The 19331-nt window shown below is 39.3% G+C and overlaps 1 protein-coding gene across 1 annotated transcript in view; it reads left to right on the top strand.

The window, feature by feature from the left end:
- Positions 1-4631: 4631 nt before the first annotated feature.
- The window catches only part of pip5k1aa (phosphatidylinositol-4-phosphate 5-kinase, type I, alpha, a), a 31821-nt gene continuing 17121 nt past the window's right edge, over positions 4632-19331 (top strand). The window contains exons 1-2 of the mRNA XM_053490021.1: positions 4632-4913; positions 16452-16538. Of these exons, the coding sequence (XP_053345996.1) occupies positions 16493-16538 (46 nt within the window). The 5' untranslated portion in view covers positions 4632-4913; positions 16452-16492. The remainder of the gene's footprint in view (positions 4914-16451; positions 16539-19331) is intronic.

The following is a 19331-nucleotide window of genomic DNA, read 5'->3' on the forward strand; positions in this document are numbered from 1 at the left end:
CAATGGATATTCAATCCTCCTTCTGGGTCTGATTTCGGTGGAATATGGGAAAGACAGATAAGATCAGTCAGAAAGATCCTGAGATCTGTACTGAAAGAACAAACACTAAACGATGAAAGCTTGCATACATTTCTGTGTGAAGTGGAAGCAATAATGAATGACCGTCCCCTTACCACCGCTACAGACGATCCCACAGACCTGGAGCCCCTGACACCCAACCACCTGCTGCTGATGAAAAAACAGCCAAACTAGCCATCCGGACTTTTCAAAAAAGAGGACATTTATGCACGTCGCAAGTGAAAGCAAATTCAATACCTTGCTGACTTGTGCTGGAAGTTCTGACTTGAAAATGGTTTTAAGTGAGGAAAAACCTCTCGATTGGAGATGTAGTTCTAATAATTAATGAGTTTTCTTCAAGAAATTCATGGGTTGTCTGGTTAAAACTATGACCAATACACTAGAAAGACCCATTGACAAGTTGTGCCTCATATGTGAAATGGACTGTTAACTATTTCATAATTAATATGGTTATCCACCATTGGTGTTGTTGACCTACAGGGTGCTGGTGGAAATTGGGCTACTGTTGGTCGAAGAAGGAGAGGAGGAAGGCGTGTTCGAAAGCAGAGAGAGAAGAGGAAAGACAAGAGTTTAGGAGTGATAGTAGGGACTTTAAATGTTGGGACCATGACAGGGAAGGGAAGAGAGTTAGTTGATATGATGCAGAGAAGGAAGGTGGATATACTGTGTGTCCAGGAGACCAGGTGGAAAGGTAGCAAGGCTAGAAGCTTAGGATCAGGGTTCAAATTGTTTTACCATGGTGTGGATAGGAAAAGAAATGGAGTAGGAGTTATTCTAAAAGAGGAGTTTGTAAGGAATGTTCTAGAGGTGAAGAGAGTATCAGATAGGGTGATGAGTCTGAAGCTGGAAATTGAAGGGGTGATGTTCAATGTTGTTAGTGGTTATGCCCCACAGGTAGGATGTGAGTTAAAAGAGAAGGAGAAATTCTGGAGTGAGTTAGATGAAGTGATGCAGAGCATCCCCAGAGGTGAAAGAGTGGTGATTGGTGCAGACTTCAATGGACATGTTGGGGAAGGGAACAGAGGTGATGAAAATGTGATGGGCAGGTTTGGTCTTCAGGACAGGAATGTAGAAGGACAGATGGTGGTGGACTTTGCAAAGAGGATGGAAATGGCAGTAGTAAATACTTTCTTTCAGAAGAGGCAGGAACATAGGGTGACATATAAGAGTGGAGGCAGAAGCACTCAGGTCGACTACATCTTGTGTCGACGTTGTAACCTGAAAGAGATCAGTGACTGCAAAGTGTTGGTAGGGGAGAGTGTAGCCAGACAACACAAAATGGTGGTGTGTAAAATAACCCTGGTGGTGAGGAAGGCGAAGAGGACAAAGGCAGAGCAGAGGACAAAGTGGTGGAAGCTGAGAAAGGAAGAATGTTGTGTAGTCTTCAGGGAGGAGTTGAGACTATGGGTGGTCAGGAGGGGCTTTCAGTTGACTGGACAACTACAGCCAATGTGATCAGGGAGACAGGTAGAAGGGTACTTGGTGTATCGTCAGGTAAGGGGAAAGTGGACAAGGAGACTTGGTGGTGGAATGAGGAAGTCCAGGAGTGTATACAGGGAAAGAGGCTAGCTAAGAAGAAGTGGGACATTGAGAGGACTGAAGAGAGTAGACAGGAGTAAAGGGAGATGCAGAGTAAGGTGAAGGTAGAGGTGGCAAAGGCCAAACAAAGAGCATATGAGGACTTGTATGCTAGGCTAGACAGTAAGGAGGGAGAGGGGGATCTGTACAGGTTGGCAAGGCAGAGAGATAGAGATGGGAAGGATGTGCAGCAGGTTAGAGTGATTAAAGATAGAGATGGAAATGTACTGACAGATGCCAGGAGGGTGATGGGAAGATGGAAGGAGTACTTTAAGGAGTTGATGAATGAGGAAAACGAAAGAGAACAAAGAGTAGAAGAGGTGACTGTTGTGGAACAGGAAGTAGCAAATATTAGTAAAAGTGAGGTGAGAAGGGCGTTAAAAAGGATGAAGAGTGGAAAGGCTGTTGGTCCAGATGACATACCTGTGGAGGTATGGAAGTGCTTAGGAGAGGTGGCAGTAGAGTTTCTGACAAGTTTGTTTAACAAGATCTTGGAGAGTGAGAGGATTCCAGAGGAATGGAGGAGAAGTGTATTGGTGCCAATTTTTAAGAACAAGGGAGATGTGCAAAGCTGTGGCAATTATAGAGGTATAAAGCTAATGAGCCAGACAATGAAGCTGTGGGAAAGAGTAGTGGAAGCTAGGGTAAGGGCAGAGGTGAGCATTTGTGAGCAGCAATATGGTTTTATGCCTAGAAAGAGTACATCAGATGCAGTATTTGCTTTGAGGATGCTGGCGGAGAAGTACAGAGAAGGTAACAGGGAGTTGCATTGTGTCTTTTTAGATTTAGAGAAAGCATATGACAGGGTACCAAGAGAGGAGCTGTTGTATTGTATGAGGAAGTCTGGAGTGGCAGAGAAGTATGTTAGAGTGGTGCAGGACATGTATGAGAGCTGTAAGACAGTGGTAAGATGTGCTGTAGGTGTGACAGAAGAGTTCAAGGTGGAGGTGGGTCTGCATCAAGGATCGGCTCTAAGCCCCTTTTTGTTTGCTCTGGTGATGGACAGGATGACAGATGAGGTAAGACAGGAGTCCCCATGGACTATGATGTTTGCAGATGACATTGTGCTCTGTAGCGAGAGCAGGGAAAAGGTGGAGGAAAATTTGGAGAGGTGGAGGTATGCTCTGGAAAGCAGAGAAATGAAGGTTAGCCGCAGCAAGACAGAATACATGTGTATAAATGAGAGGGACCCAGGAGGATCGGTGAGGCTACAGGGAGCAGAGGTAAAGAAGGTGCAGGATTTTAAGTACTTAGGGTCAACGGTCCAGAGCAACGGAGAGTGTTCAAAGGAGGTGAAGAGGCGGGTACAGGCAGGTTGGAATGGGTGGAGAAAAGTGTCAGGTGTGTTGTGCGATAAAAGAGTATCAGCGAGAATGAAAGGAAAGGTGTACAGGACAGTGGTGAGACCAGCAATGCTCTACGGCCTAGAGACAGTGGCGCTGAAGAAAAGACAGGAGGCAGAGTTGGAGGTAGCAGAGCTGAAGATGTTGAGGTTCTCTTTGGGAGTGACAAGGATGGATAGGATCAAGAATGAGTTTATAAGAGGGACAACCCACGTTAGATGTTTTGGAGATAAAGTCAGAGAGGCCAGATTGAGGTGGTTTGGACATGTTCAGAGGAGAGATAGTAAATATATCGGTAGAAGGATGCTGAGGTTGGAACTGCCAGGCAGGAGGTCTAGAGGAAGACCAAAGAGGAGATTTATGGATGCAGTGAGAGAGGACATGAAGTTAGTTGGGGTGAGAGAAGAGGATGCAGAGGATAGGGTTAGATGGAGGCAAATGATTTGCTGTGGCGACCCCTGAAAGGGAACAGCCGAAAGACAAAGAAGAATATGGTTATCTTCTTTGGTACGTAAAGATACGAATACCTTAAGTTGAATAGTAAACAAAAGGTTTTAATTAAAAGGTTAAGAATGTTTAATTTTGTGGCTCTATTAAAAAAACAAACAACAACAACAAAACAACAAAAAATGTGTGTAATTAGGGGCTGGAAATGTAAGAGCCATATTTCATTTTGTGATTTGTTGTTGTGTTTTTTTCTATTTCATTAGTTAAGCATTAAGCATTAAGTTTATTAGTTAGGCATTTAGTGATAATCATAAGTTGTACTGTGACATCATTTCATACGCTGTTCTGTGACATCATTTTGTAGTTGCATGGGTGCATGTCTATCACGCACGTTAGTTGTTAAGATATGGAAATGTCGAGGACACAAGCTTTTGACCGTAATACCGCACGTTAAGCTGAAAAATATAACAAATAAGTTGTTGTAACGATAATTCAAGACCGTAAGCTACAGGACACAGCAAACGACTTGTTGTGACCACAGTGGATTTATGCAAGAAACTGTAAGAACTGTTGAACTTTGATGTTGAAAATAAAACAAGAGACAAAGAATTCAATGGCTGTCAGAGTCGTGAGTAACCAAGTGTAACAACAAAGATACGCATCAGAACTTGTGAATAACATGCCCGTACACTTAGCATCGCAATAGTTACTTTGGTCAGCTCTCACATTACCCTATACCTACCTCTATCTATCTATCTATCTATCTATCTATCTATCTATCTATCTATCTATCTATCTGTCTGTCTGTCTGTCTGTCTGTCTGTCTGTCAATTTGTCTGAAGGCCTATCTATCTATCTATCTATCTGTCTGTCTGTCTGTCTGAAGATCTATCTATCTATCTATCTATCTATCTATCTATCTATCTATCTGAAGGGCTGTCTATCTATCTATCTATCTATCTATCTATCTATCTATCTATCTATCTATCTATCTGTCTGAAGGCCTATCTATCTATCTATCTATCTATCTATCTATCTATCTATCTATCTATCTATCTATCTATCTATCTGTCTGAAGGTCTATCTATCTATCTATCTATCTATCTATTCAGCGGCCATGTTTAAACCGTGTAAGCAGTCGTGCTATTGCAGTGACCAACCACTAGATGGCGCGTCACGGATTTCAAAACAGACCACAGGGCTTTTTAAGGATGTTTTGACAAAAGAGAAGGAAATGGGTCCTGTTAAATACATGCGGAGCAGATTTCATAAGCTTATACATATAAAGGTATAGTTTTTTTTTTAAGAAAAGAAGAGAAAGAATAAGAAGACGACTGTTACCAGGAGCGTGTTTAAAGTTTTAGAGCTGTTTAAAGTACAGAACAGTAACAGAGAGCTTCGGACGGGACTGTGATCACTCGGGTGTCTCGGCGGCGACAAGAAGTGAAGAACAAAAGACAAGAAGAGGTTAGGAGACTGTCTGAGACCTGCTGAGACAGAGATCTCATTTATAACATGTTTAATCGAAAGTACTGATTTAGCGCTAAAGGCTAAAGCTAAACCCTGCACTAGGTGTGAACTGCTCGCTAGCTAACTGAGCTTTAGCTTTTTGTGACCTGTTAGATCATGTGTGTTTATTCCAAAAGAGTTTGGTGTATTATTATCATTATTATTATTATTATTATTATTATTATTAGTGATTTATATCGTAATAAACTTTTCTGAAATCAGGAACTATTAGCTGGTTAGCATGTCTGGTCAAGCCAAGAATTCAACTTTCCCTTTTACACAACAGTTTTTTTTAGGGGAAAGTATGTCAAGCACGAAGTCACCAGGTGACGTCATACAAGGAACTTGATACATGGAATATTTTCAGAATCTAAATTTCTTGATGATAAATATTAGTGATGGGAATCACTAATCACATCCTGATACGATACTATCACGATACCTCAGTGCCGATTCGATATCAATTCGATTCCTATAAGTTTCACTATTTTATAACTATCCAGATGTTACATTTTCACCTGGTTTTACTATCATTTTAAACTTTAAAAAAAAAAGTTGAATCAGTATTTAAATGTAGCTGATTATAACATTTGTTTTTTTTTTCTTACTTAAAAACCAATCGCAGCACTTAAATAAAACAAAGTAACTTCAAATACAAGAGTTTAACATTTACCTGAGCAGTATCTCTTTTATATAATTATATAGGAGTGTATTATTTGTATATAACTTATCAAATAATACACTCCTATCTGATGGGATGGAAATGTGTAAATAGTTTACCTGTAGGATTAGAAGGAACTGGGAACGTTTCTTAAACGCCTCCAAAGGCTCAAAAGGCAACAATGAGTGTGATATATATAATAATAATAATATAAATAATATATATAATAAAATAAATAAAATATAATATATTAATAATATATATTTATTTATTTTGGACTATTTAGTGCTTGCGGTGTTTTGAGACCAGTCGTCTATTGAGTGGGTTTGAGACTAATTCGATCACAAAGTTTTGAAAAAAAGACAAATCAGAAGCATTTAATGCGCATGATACTCGCGAATGTAACGCCATAAAAATGCGTTTCTGTTGCGCCACTTGAAGCTTCTGCATTCGGTACAAAGTCGTTTATATCGATCACCGGTCATGGCCAATCGAACTGAAAACCAGTCAATTCTGGTCAGGGTCTGATTGACCAGTTTACATCTATCATAAACATAAAAGGTTGTATACGTCAGGTGGCGATACGTCAATTATCACACAAAAGAATCACGGTTCATAAATTAATTGATTTTTTTCCCTTAATGTCTAATAAATAACTGGGGCTGGAATCATTAGAGACCAGGCGATACGTCATGATAATACCTAGGTACCGATTCCCTCTATACTGGGCAAGGTTCACGTCGTTCTGTGTAAATTGGTTTAAAAAAAAACATGATTTTTATTTATTTTAGTTGTCACATGCACAACCATACACAGTATGATATGCGTTGAAATTCCTACTAGAAAAAAGTGTACAAAATGAATTCGAATACACTAAAAACAAATTTACACAAATTCAAATACACTAAAAATGTACAGTTACAATAAAATAACTTTTAAAATAGGAGTATATAAAATGTATTAAAAAAATTTGTGGTAGTTGAATCATTTAGTTTTGAAATGAGATGATGTGTGCGACAGCGCGGTATTGTCCATGTTTTAAAGTGCAAAGTTAGTTTTCATTTATATGTAAATAAGAAACAGCAATGTGCAACATAAGTGTCATGTGCAAATGTGCAGTGTGGTTGGTAGTGTGGTGTAATGTGTTCCAACACAGGTGTGAAGAAAACAAAGGAGTTCCAATCAGATGAGTCATATGTGGTGTTCTAGTTGAGCGTCTGAATAGCCTACGGGAAGACGCTCCTCCTCAGTCTTTGTGTTGGCCCTCGGGGAACGGATGTGCTGTCCTGACCGGAACAGATAGAACAGTCGATTGCTGGGGTGGCTGAGGTCTTTCCCTGTCTTTCTTGCCTTGGTCCAGCACCGCTTGCTCATGACTGAGTGCAGGTCAGGGATCTTGGCGCGGATGATGCGCTCAGCTGATCACCCCGCCCTCTGTAGAGCTCGTCTGTCTTGCATGGTGCCATTCCCAAACCATTTTGTGATGTTTCCTGTCAGAATGCTCTATAGTGCAGAAGTAGAATTTCTGACGTTCAGGAGGGGGTTCTTTCTCTGGCACCAATTTTTCCGATTTTTAATCTCTTCCAGGTAGGCCGTCCAATTGTTGTCAGGGATCAGACCCCACCACAATGGTGTCGTCAGCAAACTTGAATATGCCACTGGTGTTGATAATCATATTCAGTCGTATATGTGCAGTGAATACAGCAGGGGTCTCAGTACACAACCCTGGGTGGCTCCAGTGCTGAGACATGTCTGCCCATCCATACTGCGTGTGGTCTTAATCTGCTGTCAGTAGTGGCCTGAGTCCCAGATCATCCTGTAATGGGGCCAGAGTGTCAAAGGCGCGACCCGAAGCATCCTCTGCAACACATTTCCCACAAGAACTCAAGTACAGCTGGCAGTAACACAATGTAAACCAATCTCTTATCTTCCAAGGTCGTTGATTTTGATATTGATTTAGGCTAATGAAATGTAGCAGTATGTTCGATTGGTTAATCTCACAGTCTCAGGCCAATGAAATGGCTCCGAATAGATTTGTTTTTGTTTACTTCCTCAGTTACCATCATGCTGGCAAGAAAGAAACTGAAACCTGACAAATCAGCGAACAATAACCTCAGTTTTTGGACAAAGTGATGAAAAAATTTTTAAAAAAAATTTGGATACATCTTTATCGAATTCATAAAACTGAAACTGATCTCGCTAACTTTTTTAGGACCCGTGGTAATATGTCCTCACTTAATCTTGCACAAAACACAAAAAATGTATAAACTTGCTTTACTTGTCTTTCCACTGATGTGAACGAGTTTTTAAACGGCTCCCGGATGTACACACAACTTAGCCAAACGAACAAACTTTTCATTAATTCGTATGTCAAAAATGCTTTGTATGACGATGCAAATTTATTGCAAAATTTTAATTTGTAAGGGAGGTCATCTGTATGCTGAAATTCCGTTGTATATATTTCTCAACACAGTACAGCTGTAGAACTGCTTTTGCCGTCTCTACAACTCGCTGCCAGTTCGTCACAGTCATAAATATTAATATGCAAACATTTACTGCTAGTAATTAATACTGATTAAAGTCCAGCTTGAATGAATTCGCACATTAGTAGCTGTCGATTAATCTTCTGTAACATTAGCTAATTTATTTATTGTGGGACCCCTTGTTTTAAGAGAAAAAAATAATTAAAAGTATGTGCATCTTTCAGGGCCATAGTTTTGATTTAAAAAAATTATCAATGTGTTGCCCTGTCTGGGCTTTTTTTAAAAATCTGTCGAAGAGAACGAGGCCATCCACTATTGATTAACTAGTAGCCGACAGTTCCCTCTCGTGCTCCCGCTCCTCTACCTGTTTATTCTGCTTCCACAAGAGCGGTGTACTGAGAAGCAGTAAATGCATGAGATGTCGTAAAAAGTTTAAAAGGAGGTTGTTGCCGTTTTACCATCTTATGGCTAAATCTGACTATCCAGGAATAACATTACACATATTAGCAACTATTTTTGACTATCTGTAACTGCATTTAGACAGTTAGAGATAACTGTAGTTCAGATTTGGCTAGTCACAGTGTGTCGCAGCGAACTCGGACACGGATTAAATCAGTCGATCATACCTGAGAACGAAAATACATTACTGTTTAGACACGAATTTATCAATGCCATTGCTCTTTTTGAAAATCACAGTGTGAGCACTGCACGCGCAAATCTCATCCTTTGACCTACACAGTCATAGCTGATGAAGTAGGAAGGGCAGCGAGAGCAATACTCTGATATTTCTTTCTGTTAAAAGTTATTTATTTTTATCAATAATATTTGTCATAGGGCCTCCGAGTGGCGCAGTGGTAAAGTGCTCTCCCTATCATCCGGAGATCGCTAGTTCGATTCCCGGGTGATGTAACCTCTCCCAGCCGGAGGTCTAGAGAGAGCTGATTGGCCGAGCTCTCTTAGAGGGGAGGGCTAAGAGGTACTTAAGGCTTCCACATTAATTAGGGCTCTACAGCCAATCAGGGGCGTATGTGAGCTCACGCAAGCAGAACGAGCGGATAGCGCTGTCCTCCGTGTGTGTTACGCCGCCCCTAATGGTGTGAGCGAGCAGTTCGAAAAGATGCGGTTGGCTGGCATCACATGGTTTAGAGGAAACACGTGATAGTGTTCAGCCCTTCCGACTGAATGGTAGTAGTAGCCTTAATGTGGGAGCACCCTAGTGATGTGGGACCCCACCACTATGTCTCCAGCCAATGAAATCGGACGTGACTAAATTAGGGAGGAAATCAGGGTAAAATCCCCCCCCCCCCCCAAAAAAAAAAAAAAAAAAATATATATATAAATTAGTTATTGGGTAACTCTTCTAATCTTTCGTTTAATGGAGGCTCACAAACCAGATAGGTGCATACTGCAACCTGCTGTGTCGGAGAGTGTAAATACACAAGTGAACATTTGTTTGATGTTTTTAAATAATTTGCAGTCAATAAATAAATAATCATAAACAGATACTTAAATCATTGACAAACTGCATCAATTCTGTTTGAATTAAATAATTGCACAGGTCCGTATCACGATTGTGATTTTTTTTAATGCGATTTAATTTTGATGCGACATCATGTGATTTATTTTATTTTCATAATCATAATTTTTTTTAAACAGTTCAAATACTTTTTCAGAAATTAATATTCTGCAATATTTCCGGTTTTGCACAAATGCTTCAAGTCATGCACATTACGAAACAATTTTGAAAAAAACTTTTATATGTCTCTGTGTCGTACTTATTTTGTACCAAAAAGCAATTTTACGTGTCTTATTCCATGAATATGCGGATATTTTCAGAGAGCTGAAAATAGAGATGAGCCAAATACATAAAAAAATAAATTTCTTGTGGAATGCAGATTAAAAAAAGGAGCATCGATAGTGAGCTATAGTGAAGGAAAAGGTTACTTTGTGTTATAGGTTGACTGTTATGACACATGACGTCCCTCTGGAGGTCAGGAAGTGAAAAACAGAATGGACGAGATGGGGAAAGTCCATATCGTTCTAGTTTAGATGATATTCCCACGCAACGGTATAAGCAGAAGATCGCTATATATGTTGGATGTGGTCCTGATATTATAATGGGAAGTGATTTTTTTTTTATTTTATTTTTTTTAACAAAAGAACTGAAAGGGGTGTTTGTTATTGAGGCAGAAGTTATAAGTCACTACCCTGTCCTCATGTGCAGACAACACAGAGTTGTGCAGAACAATTGTGCTGTGATTGGCCGGTTGAGCTGTCAGTCAGGCTGATGGTTTGTTTGCATTTGCCTGCCATTTGTGTAACTGTTAACTCTGAGTGAAGTGTTGCTGCTTATAGCTGTTGTTTTAGATCGAGCTACACAAATGAAGAAGTATGCAAAATACATTTTTACTTTGTGGTTAGTTATCATTGCCCTGTATTGTTAGTAGAGATCGAATCGCGATTCTTTTGTGTCTCTTACTGTCTCCAAAATACAAAATAAATAAACAAATAAATAAATCTTTTTAAACATTCATAACAGATGAACCGGTTGATCAGCCTCCGATATAAACGATTCTGTACAGAATGCAGAAGCTTCCAAATGATGTAACAGAAATGCATCTTTATTATAAAAATCTGCCCTTTTTCTTCAAACTCTGTGAGCAAATTAGTCTCAACCCCACTCACTACACTCGCCTACGCCAGTTTCAAAACAACACAAGTGCAAATTAGTATGTAAGAAGCTCAGCGTGCCCGCATTAGAAGCTACACACGCTACGGGTGCTCGTTAGCCAATCTGCCCGCACGCTCGCTACAGTGGTCTAAGATACTGATCTTTTTTTCCCCCCAAACCCTGTGGGCAAATTGGACTCAAACCCACGCATCATTACACATGCTTACACCAATCACCAGCGCTAATTAGTCGAAAACCAAGTCAGGGTTTTTACCGCACCCGCTTTTCGATTAATTAGCGCTTTTGGTGTGTCAGCCAGATACACTGGAGGAATTTGAGGAGGAAAAACGTCAATATAATCCTAGAGGTGGCGCAATCAGTACTCCCATGTGTAGGAGTGAATTATTTGCTACGTTTGTTTAGAAATAATACTTATGGTGGATGACAGAGATACGTGCTGCTCAGTTAAATGTTTAACTCTTGTATTTGAAGTGTTTAAATGCTGCGCTTGGTTTTTAGTATAGAATCGCAATCTTAATCAAATCGAGACCAAGGTATTGTCATATTGTATTTCCATCCCCAATTGTTAGTCAGGAATACTTGTTACTTGAGGAAGTTGTCTCTGCAGACATACACACATATACACAAGCGCACACAAGCATTATCCGACTCTTGCTTCTCGATTTGAGCAACCTGACCAAGCACACAAACCGTAGCCAATTTGAGACGCCGTAATACTGCTTCCTGTGTAAAAAATGACTTTCTGACCTTCAGTAGCAGTTCATATGATATACAACACAGCGGACATGACGTCATCTTCTGACAACCTATTACAGTGGAACCTCGGATTGCGAGCATATGTGCTTGTTATCCAAAGCACTCGTATATCAAACCGAATTTCCCAATAACAATAATGGGTAAATAAAACTTGGATGATTAATTTCCACAACCCAAAAATGTTTATATAAAAAAATAATTAAACAAAAATTAAGTAAAAATAAAACAACTTGACCTGCACTTTACCTTCGAAAATAATCAGGGCTGGTGTGAGGGAGACGAGAAAAGAGGTGGAGGGGGTATTGTGTAGGGTGACTTTCTCTCTCTCACACACACACACACACACACACACACACACACACACACACACACACACACGGAATCACTGCTCTCTGTTGGCTTTCTGAAATCTTTTTGTGTGACTTTAATGAGGAAGCTTGATTCCTTGACACTTGATTTTGCGGAAATGGGTTGGCCTTAAACATCCACTGTTTCAGCCAATTTAACTTTTTTTCTTCGTGTTGCAGTGCACTTACTAAAGAACAGAATACACTTGGACACAAAATAAAAAAAATGCTTTATGCGCACACACACACATGTGGTCACACTGTTACAGTAAACAGTACAGGCTCACACGAGTGTTGACTATATGAGTCACCGAGCATGGGAGACGACACACAATCCCAATACCCACAATCCTGCAGCGCGAGAAAGAAAAGAACCATTGGCTTAGTTGTGATCACGTGACGCTCAGCAGACAATGCGCATACATAGGTCTAGTGTTGCAAGTGTCGTGCAAAACACTCTCAGACCAAGTTACTCGCAATCGAAGATTCCACTGTATTTTTGGATAGAAAGGAGAGATTAAAACCAAGGAGGTGATCAGAAGAGATGAGAATCGACAGGGACAGGCTGATACGATATTATCACTATCACTTCTGAACTGTAGTCCAATGCCTTAACCACTGAGCTACCCCTGACGCATATTTTTTTAAGATTCTGATGCATGCAGCTACTAGCAACTGTGTTTTGAGCCTATTTATCGTTGTGGTGTTTTGTTACTGATGTAAGAGTGTGTAATGAGTGGGTCTGAGATTAATTTTATCCCAGAAAAAAGTCTACTGAAGGCTTTTTAACGCGTGCAACTTTTGATAATGTAACGCTGTAAAGATATGTTTTTGTTGCGCCACTCAGAAGCTTGTTCGCTCGGCGCGGAATACGTTCAAGGCTACGTATAGAATGCGCCCCCTGTTAAATTATAAAGGAGTGGCAACATTTTACCACCTGAATTATGAAAATAGACAAGATAGGAGGAACTTTATTTATCCCGAGGGAAATTCTTTAAAATAGATTTTAGAATCGGTGTGTAGTGATTTATGAAGATCCACACAAGAAAGTTGGAATAAGTAACTGGGTAGATTTTTTTTTTTTCTCTAGTGGTCAGTAATTAATCAGTATGGTTCATGAGTACAATAGAGGTTAGTTATTTATTGATTCTTTTAGGGGTGGTCTGAAAAAGTGGAATGAAACCGTGGAACCCGATTGAACCAAATATCTGCGCGGCCCGGTGGATTGCGCAGCGCAGACCAACTTGAGCAGCTCTGATAGAAATAGACCACGCCGACCATCAAATTACATTTTACCTACAATTCCCCGCTGTAGTCTAGAGTGCCCAAAGTGGAAGCCGTTTTTTTCTATACTTGGGCTATAACGATATTGGCAGACATTATGAAGTTGAACTTTATTAAATTTATTGTTTATTTTTCCTTTATGGGAACTGCAGTTTTTGATGACAATTTATTTAAAATGTCAGGACTGTTTAATATTGTTTCTGCCTGTCCATGCCTGGTTTGTACGTGCGCATCCCAGCGGGGTAAAATGTAATTTGATGGTCGGCACGGTCTATTTCTATCAGTCGCGCAGCGCTGCTCGAATCACAAACCTGCGCAAATAAACTAGATCATCTTTGTGCTATCCAGTAAGGGTGTCACGATTTTCGATTTTAAATCGAAATCGATCGATGATTCATGCTCAATCTCGATTATCGAATAAAAAAATGGGATCGTCGATGATGCCACGCCCCCATGTCACATGAGCTTGGCTTGCCAAGTGAAAAAAAACCACGATAGCATGAGGCAAAAGATAGCATGGCAACTGCAGATGCAGGAGACACGTCGACAGAACTTGAACCCCCTCCTCATTCACTGAAGTCGCTGGTGTGGAAGTATTTTGGATTTCCAGTGAGTTATGTTGACAACGTTCGTGTTGTTGACAAAAAAAAACACAGTTTGCAAGCTCTACTATGTACGTATACCACATTATTCCACCGGCAGCACGACTAACATGGCAGGGCATCTCCGCAGGCACCACAAAAACATAGATTTGTCTGTTAAACCTACAAGTGTAACACAAACTACTCTCCCGTCTTCATTTGGAATAAAACTTTCAAGTAACTCAAAACTTGCAAAGGCAATTACAAGCGCGGTAGGAGTATTTATAGCCGAGGACATGCGACCTTATTTAGTGGTAGAAAACGCCGGTTTTAGACATTTAATTAGCGTGCTAGAACCGCGCTACGAAATCCCAAGTAGGACGCATCTCACAACTACGGTGATACCCTCCATGTACAATAATGTGAAGGAGAAAGTTATTGAAGGTCTTAGCAGTGCACATTTAGTAGCCTTGACTACAGATTGCTGGACCTCCAGAGCAACACAGAGCTTCATGACTGTCACAGCGCATAACATTAATGATGACTGGGAAATTCAAAATGCGAACAAAGGTCAGATATTATTATATTGCATAAAAGTCTTAAAATGGCATAGCTTGTGCTTTCAAATTTTTCTTTTTTAAATCGAGGATCGAATCGAACCGTGACTTTAGAATCGAAAATGTAATCGAATCGAGGATTTGGAGGATCGGGACACCCTTACTATCCAGATAGTCGCGCTGCGCTGTCCACTGGGCCGCACAGATATTTGGTCTGCTCACGCCGGCTCAATCGGGTGACACGGTTTCGTCCCACTTTAGATTTGTTTGGCTTCCCATAGAAATGAATGTGCATTGTGTGGTTACGTAACGTGCAGCATCACGTGATCTCAATTGCGATTAAGACGATGGACCAAAATCTCTATCGGTTGACAAATTTCTACCGGTTAATCGTGTCTACCGGTATATCGCCTACCCCTAGACTTGATTTCATTTGAATATTGAATATATATATTTTTTAATGGCCTTTAGTAATGACGTGTTTAGACGTTCCACAGCAAAAACATAAAAAATGATATCTGGCAAAGTAGCTGTGATGTAGAGAAATGGATTTTGGTAGAGAAATTTTTTTTTTGGATATGATGCCATAAGAAAGCAACCCACTTCAGGGTGGTAATAATAACACCTCTTTATGTTGACACTCATCACACCACCCTGTCATGGATTATTTTTATAAAACATGTCATCCCGTCACGCTATATTACTTACTTGCTATATTAACGCTTCTTAAACCAGAATTAGTCAGTAGTGGTTATATACTTACTGTCTGCTTTAATAGGAATAACTGTATATTCATGTTGTTATTTAATCTGCCAGTTAAAGTGCAGCAGCATAATGCAAAAATCATTCAAATACACGTCAGGAGCTTTGGGAAATATTTACATTAAACATCAGCATGAAAAAAAAAAGCATGCTTTCCCTGACTTTAACCATGGCATGGTTGTTGGAACCAGATGGTTTGGTTTGAGCGTTTAAGAAAGTGTTTAAGACATCTCCTGGATTTTTTCTTTCACCCCATGTCACTCCATGGTTACACAGAATGGTCCAGAAAATATTGAGTGGGACTGAAGGGGAAGGAAGGAAGGAAGGAAGGTTGGAAACACTTATTTCTATTCATAGCCGTGGTGAGAAGAAAAGCATCTCAATACGCACAAAACATAGAACCTTGAGGTGACTGGGCTGCGACAGTCACTGCAATGCACCAGATACCAATATTTACAATTATATACAATATTTTTAGTGTGTAAGTTAATCTATAAAATGTCTTAAGTCAGGTATGTTGTATGTGTGTGGGGGTGTGGGGAAAAATGAGTCGGCTTCAAAGAATCAGTCCAGGAGCACGATGATAGGAAATGTCTGTCCTGTAAAGCTGTCCTGATGGGAAATAATCCTAATTTAGGAAAATCCTCACCAAACAAAAAGTTCACAGCCTGCTACAGTAGAAAACAGCTGTGAGACAAAATAGCATCCCAGATTACCCTTGCGATTTAAAGGCGCGGAGACAACACTGATATATTTCCTGATTCATTTCCTTAGGCACAGGGAAATTACAGGAACAGGGGACAGATTTAGTTAAGTGGCATCTGTCATCCGCCATCATTATTATTTCGAAACAAATTTTGTTTAGAATGATTTACTGATCATTTACGCCAATGATTTAAGAAAATGTGCAAATAGTTAAGAGTGCGCCACCTGTAGGGTTATAAAGAAATGGCGAGGTTTACCGCCTCAAATGAATCCTAAATCTTGCTGACTAGCTTTTAGTGCGCATGTTTTGAGACTAATTGGCGCTCGTGGTGTTTTGAGGTTGGTGTAAGAGTGTGTAATGAGTGGATTTGAGTAAACTCGGAGTACAGGACACGGCAAGTACAGGTCGTAAATATTCAGCTAACATCAGGATTTACATGATTGCGAAAGTGAATGGAGTTCTCATGTGTCAGATCATTAAAAAAAAAAAAAAAAATCGGAATGCTTCCATAGTTTCTTAGATGACATACCTGCTGAACAAACAACGTCATATTGACTAAGGAGGTATGAAAACTAGTTATGTGACTTCTGGAAGCAGCTTGTTGTTCTAGTTGTACTCCTGCAAGACACTGTATATGAACAAAAAATGTTTCTTCTTCTGATTCTAGACACTGTATGTGAAGGTGATCTATGAGACTTCGTCCAGAGAATGGCTACAGCTGCTCCAATTTCCACCGAGGGAGCCAACGCCACAAGTAAGTGCCAACACTGGAGAGAGAGAGAAAGGAAAAAAACAGGGATTTCTAACTGATAAGAGTTGTGACAGGTGGCTATTCTGAGCCAAATAAAAAAAAAAAAAAAAAGGTTTGTTTGTTTCCTATTTAATTAGTAAAAAAAAAAATACAAAACCGTTCTGGACAATTGAGCCACGCTATTCATGCTCTATTCATGTGCCCTTGGTTACGGTGTAATGGAATAAAGTGATAGTAAACTTAAATAACTGCACATTTCAGCCATACAGAACTTTAAGTGATCCTTACACACAGTGGTAACTTGGTTGAACTGTATTTCAGCAGCACTGGATCTCCAGTCGTCGCTACGCTTATATCTACATACACCATTTTGATATTACGTTCTTTCTTTTTTGTAGTGCACAAGACAATGATGATGATAATATGATGTTTATCTTTTATCTCTTCCACCATCTTCTTGTGGTTTTCTCATTTTGACTTGTACTTTATTTCCCCCACACATGTTTTCCCAGCTTAGCTCTACCAATACTCAGAAAGTATACTATCACGTATAACGCTTTTACTCAAAGTAAATTGTGTATTTGTGCAATTCTTGTACATACTGTATGATTTTCTGTGGTAGTTGTATGCACCAACAATCTAATTCAGGTTTGTACAGCTTCTAAATTTGCACAAGTTCGATTTTTTTTCAGTTATGCAAAGAAGAATGGGCCAAAATCTTTTCACAGGGATGTGAAAACCTCATTACCAGTTATCACAAACGCTTGATTGTAGCGGTTGGCACAACCAGCCTTTTTTATGTTGGGGGGGGGGGGGGGGGCAATGAATTTTTTTTTACGGTTTTGATTCTTTTTCCCCCATTTTTTTTTATTTGTTTGATAAACTCAATCATTTAAGTGTGAGAAATATGCTCAGGAAAAAAAATCAGGAAGAGGCAATTACTTTTTCATGGCACTATAGGTGGTGATTAAAATTGTATTCCAATTCTGCTAGTATCACAATTTTACAAATATTTCAATCAAATTTTTATTTTATTTATTTTATTTTTTTTACTGATTCGGTTCAATTCTAAACAAATTTAGCAAATAACAGGATGAATGTTTTAGAGAAAACCACCTACAGGATTTTAAATCCTAGGGTATTTATATGATCACCATCAAACTTGGCTATTATAGACGTTGAAGATGCAAAATTGCGAAGGGAATTTTGATATCTTAAATGGTTTAACTGTGGTAATATCTTAAATATTAAACGTTTTCCAGGAAGGTGCCTAATAACTTACTCAGTGACATCATATTGAGTAACATCACAATTAGTGACACAAAAAAGTTCTTTTTCCCCCAGGGTCTGGGTCATTTTGGAGGTCTTAACATGCACAAAGAGAACACAGGTTTTGTGGTACACCAGGGTGGCAATGGCACAGGTGCTTGGTCCTGATCATGGTTGCATAGGGTTTTTTTTTTTTTCAATCACTAAGTGTACACATCACTCAAGTCCTTGGAGAATAATTGTACACATTGATAATCCATTGAACACATTTTTGAAGTACATTGCACACACTGATAAGACTTGAAGCATGCAGGTGTGTTTCTACTATTAACATTGCGTTTGACTAAAACTCGAGTTTAACAAGGCTGCTTAAAATTTGCCAGCATTAAATACACATAGTTCATCAAAAACTTCTACTTTAAAGGAGTTGATGGTAGGGTATATTTTAGATCAGTTCACATAGACATAAAGAGTTTATCATTTAGAACTCACTTTATAATGTTTGCTTTTTAAGAAGGTAAGTACTATATAAACTGACAATCAGTAATGTAAGCTTGTTGCTTCTGAATGTTTGTTTTTTCCCCTATTATTTTGGCCAAAACAAACCAGGCTTAAAAATTAAAAAAGTTTAGATATCTGGCTTGCAAGTTACGTTGAATGCAGCGATACATCTACTTCTCTAAGTTGTTTCTATAGCAGTTGTTACCCCAAATCTTTAACTAAGAAATATCTTCAGCTTCTAAGATTGCTTTTAAACATGCAGTTCTTGAAGGTTTATACAGACACGCCCTCTCTATTGTGGAGCACGCTCATTACTCTACATTAAAGCAATCGTCTCACCACAAGAAATGCCATTTTGACTGGATTGATGTTTGTCCTTTAGATGTGGTTACTCTGTTCTGGAGGGGATTGTTCCCTTGGAGAGGTACAAGTGCATGGGTGTGTATCAGAATGTCTGTATTTAAGTTTAAGAGCATGCATGGTCCTGTAGTGCATTTGCTACCGATGGTATTTTTAGTCTGCACAGATGTGTTTTGTGGTTCTTCAAGGGTTTTTAAAAAAAAAAAAAAACGGAGGAAGACAGCAGGGCAGGTGTTTGTGCATGGTGTGCGTTAGATATCAGTGTATCACTGTTTACCTGACAGGAACTGTTGGGTGTTTGTTGTGTTTGCATACCTTTTAATGATTGCCTCCTGCTTGTAAAACAAACATTTTGTAGATTATTATCAGTAGGACAGAGTTAATGTTAGGGCTGTGCAAGAAATGAAAGAGGAAAAGATGTGTTTTATTAATCCTAAAAGGGAAATTGTAATGTTACAGCAGCCAGCTCACAGATTATATACAACGGGTTAAAAACACACAACGTGTAAACGAACAATAAAAAAAGTGATCTCTTAACAACTGAAAATTTCTTGAGTCTTGTCAAATTTATTTAAAATTTCTTAATATAGGATAACAGCAAACCGAAAATAAGATTAGTAAGACTCTTTCTAGACAACAATTTTTAAACGCAGTTTTTAGAGATGG

Source organism: Clarias gariepinus, chromosome 28 (genome assembly GCF_024256425.1).
Source record: "Clarias gariepinus isolate MV-2021 ecotype Netherlands chromosome 28, CGAR_prim_01v2, whole genome shotgun sequence".
Classification (NCBI taxonomy): domain Eukaryota; kingdom Metazoa; phylum Chordata; class Actinopteri; order Siluriformes; family Clariidae; genus Clarias; species Clarias gariepinus.